The 3752-nt window shown below is 42.5% G+C and overlaps 1 protein-coding gene across 1 annotated transcript; it reads right to left on the bottom strand.

Moving 5' to 3' along the window:
- Positions 1 to 649: 649 nt before the first annotated feature.
- On the bottom strand, positions 650 to 1001 carry LOC107156969 (SS18-like protein 2). The gene has a single exon (XM_048810836.1). The coding sequence runs from the start codon at positions 907 to 909 to the stop codon at positions 676 to 678; it is 234 nt and encodes a 77-aa protein (XP_048666793.1). The 5' UTR covers positions 910 to 1001; the 3' UTR covers positions 650 to 675.
- Positions 1002 to 3752: the final 2751 nt, after the last annotated feature.

Below are 3752 nucleotides of genomic sequence, written 5' to 3'. Positions count from 1 at the left end.
TTTTTTTTTTTTTTGAGATAAAGAAAATTACACATCTTTTATTATCAGATGATACTAGATAATACTAAAGAATCACTATTAATTTTGTTGGTAACACATAACAGTAGTAATATAACAGTAGTATTGTTACATACCTTATGGTTACTAAATCCTTACAATTTTTGAGGGAACCAAATACAACACTCTACGTGGAAATATTTATACCTTCATATCGTTCTTTTGTGGAAGAGCAAGCTTTATTTCAAAGTAACCCGAGAAGAGGGGTCAGGGGGAACACATTTACAAACTGGATGGGAGCACACAGATACTGTATCCATTTGGCAAAGGCTCAGTCAGAAGTCTCAGCAATTCCTGCTGATCCTCCAACACCTACTCAGTTTCCTCTTCAGGCTGAAACTAAAGAGTAGTCTCGAAGATGCCCATGATGTCTTTGTTATCCAAACACACTCCCATTTCAGGAAAGAGGACACCTGGGGTCTACTTTCTGGGGGATCTGATTAATTATTAAAAATAAATATTTACATTGAGACTATAGTTAAACTAGTAGCTTCCTTCACATTTTCACATTTTAAAAAGAACCAGAGGTTTCATGTTTTAAGCAGTTGAGTTGGTAAAGATCCTGTTTCCATTTTATAGGAGATGGATTACATTCAATTACTCCTTACAACTGAAAGATCATTCCATTGCTTTTGAAGTACTGGATGGGCTGGCATCTGCGATGGTAGCTAAATAAATGAGATTTCTATGTAGCACATGCTGGTACTGGACACACTCATTCGCTCCACCCTTGTTCTGATGCTCCACGATACAGCGGATCAGCTGGTCATTCTCCTCTAGGAGCTGCTGGATAGTCTCTTGATTGACTTCCCCCTTGCCCCTCATCCAGTCAGGTACAAAGGCTACCGACATCGCTGGGGGCCCGGATGGGCACCCCACCTCGGAAAAAGACGCCCACCATGCGGCCAGATAGATGCTGTCTCCCCCCGGAGTTCCTCTCTATCTGAGCGTCCAGGTGAGAATGATGCCCAGCCAACGTGTGGGTTAGACCCTGGTGAGTCCCAGAAGAGGAGCCAGCTACACCGTGCCCACGAGCCGGGCCCACGACCCTCGCCCACAGACACTGGGAGACAATAAATATTAAACTGTTTAAGTTTGGGGGGTGTTTCGTTATGCAGCGACAGATAACTAATACAACGTTAGTTATTCTATTTTTTTTTTTTTTGGAGGGCGGCTAACGGGGATTGAACTCCGGCCCACTGAGCCACATCCCCAGGCCTATTTTGTATTTTATTTAGAGACAGGGTCTCACTGAGTTGCTTAGAACCTCGCTTTTGCTGAGGCTGGTTTTGAACTCGCTGTCCTCCTGCCTCAGCCTCCTGAGCTGCTGGAATTACAGGTGTGGGCCACCTCATACAACCTTAATCTTGAGCAGTTTGCCCAAGAAGATTCCTGAGAATCTTGTACCGGTAGTTCCCATCCTTTCTCCTTTTGGGTTGTCTAACTCTTCTATCAGTTTGGTGCATTTTATTTTTTTAACCATGGATTGCCCCAAGGGGGCGCTTAACCACTGAGCTACATCCCCAGCCCTTTTTATATTTTATTTTGAGACAGAGTCTGGCTGTTACCTAGGGTTTCCCTAAATTGCTTAGGCTAACCTTGAACTTGAGACCCTAAATCATGTAACTCTTAGCACTCAGTCTTAGCTCAGCCTCAGGCAGCATGTAAAGTTTATCACTGTACATATCTAAATTAGATAGAATTTCTCTCCTTATGTATTACTACATTTCTAAACCTGTGAATAGATAATATCTTGATTTCAGCATGTTTCAATACTGCCAAACTGGTATGGGAGAACCAGGAGAAATTCCTATTTTCACCACTAAGGGGCAACGGAGTGACTCACACACACCTGGCCTTCCTTATTAACAATTCTTCAAATGTTTAATGCTCCAGCCATTTATGACTTACAGTACTTAGCCTGGGTGCAAATGGAAAGGGACAGAGTCTTGGTTTGCAAAGAGCTTTAAACAGGGAGACGCTGGCGTGTAAGTGTTTACATAAACAATATTGTTTACATAAACAATAGCATTAGGTGCCCAGCATGCTGCTAGGTGTTGAAGAGAAGGCAGCAAATGATCTGATACAAACTGGAGAGACCCGGGGTGAGACGCATAAAAATGGGGCCTCATAAGTTACCAGCTCATTCACATAATTTTAGTTTCTATTATACCAAAGGTCATCCACATAATAGGTAAAAACAATGTTGATCTAGTAAGGTCTTTAGAGATAGGGTCTCACTGGCTGAACAACTAAGATTAGCAAAAACCAAACCAAAACAAAAACAACCCTGATTGAGATAAAAACTTTTTAAAGCTTTTTTAAAAATTTTTCTTAATAGTTGTAGATAAACAGCATGCCTTTATTTTATTTGTTTATTTTTATGTGATGCTGAGGATTGAACCCAGGGCCTCACATGCGCTAGGCAACCCCTCTGAAATAGAAATTTAAATCCACCAACAAGAATAAACGGCATCCCTACCCCCCATAAAAGAATAAACGGCACCCCAAATGGATATGGTGGCTTGAGACATTGGATAATGATAGAATGAAGTCATAAGAATTAGCAAGACATTTAAAAACTAAGCATCCAAGGGTTGTGGTGGTGCAAGGGCTGGGGATGTGGCTCAATAGTTAAGCACTCCTGGGTTCAAACTCGGTACAAAAAACAAACAGTGGGCCAGTGGCACTCACCTGTAATCCCAGCAGCTCAAGAGCCTGAGGCAGGAGGATTGTGAGTTCAAAGCCAGCCTCAGCACCTTAGTGAGGCACTAAGCAACTCAGTGAGACCCTGTCTCTAAATAAAATACAAAATAGGGCTGGGGATGTGGCTCAGTGGTCGAGTGCCTCTGAGTTCAATCCCTGGTACTCAAAAAACAAAAAAACTTAAACTAAAAATCCATATAGAAATGGGTTTCTAGGTTATTTGGTGTGCGTTTAATCTTTTTAAAATCTAATTATTTATTTTTTTAGTTGTAGATAGATGCAATACCTTTATTTTATTAATTTTTTATTTTTATTTTTTAGTTCTTGATAGACCTTTATTTATTTATACGTGCTACTGAGAATTGGACCCAGTGCCTCACACATGCCAGGCAAGTGCGCTACCGCTCAGCCCCAGCCCCAGCCCCTGCCCAAATTTTATTTATTTTTTATGTGGTTCTGAAAATCGAACCCAGTGCCTTGCACGTGCTAAGCAAGCGCCTTACCACTGAGCTACGACCACAGCCCATGTGTGTTTAATCTTATAAGAAACTGCCAATTCAAAATGTTTACAAATATTTCCCACTGCCGCTGTAAGGGTCCGGCGAACGTTGGAGGAAGAGACCACCAAGAGACCCACTCATGCAACCGCAAAAGGGGGTTTATTGAGAATCCAGCGCGCTGGGGCTCCGTGCTCACTCAACAAGGGAGAGCAGCCCAGATCCCTGAGCAGGGGTTGAGCAGTGCTTAAGTACACTTTTTGGGGAGGGCGGGGGCTTTGCATACATCAGAGCAAATCATCATGAGGCGCAGGAAAATCAAACAACAATTCTTAAACATGATTAGTACATTCATTGGCGGGAACAGGTCGGGCGGGAGTGATAGGTCAATCCTAAGAAGGGGGGTACATTCAAACTGATTGGTTTGGGCCCTGAGATGCCTACGTGCCAAGCTGCACAGGGTCCTAGGTTATTAAACAACTAAATGGTCAG

The sequence above is a fragment of the Marmota marmota genome, unplaced genomic scaffold (genome assembly GCF_001458135.2).
Source record: "Marmota marmota marmota unplaced genomic scaffold, marMar, whole genome shotgun sequence".
Lineage (NCBI taxonomy): Eukaryota > Metazoa > Chordata > Mammalia > Rodentia > Sciuridae > Marmota > Marmota marmota.
This window is presented reverse-complemented; position numbering and strand designations above follow the sequence as displayed.

What these genes read in the sequence shown, in the direction of transcription:
- LOC107156969 (XM_048810836.1), bottom strand. Translation starts at nt 909, where the DNA reads ATGTCGGTAGCCTTTGTACCTGACTGGATGAGGGGCAAGGGGGAAGTC.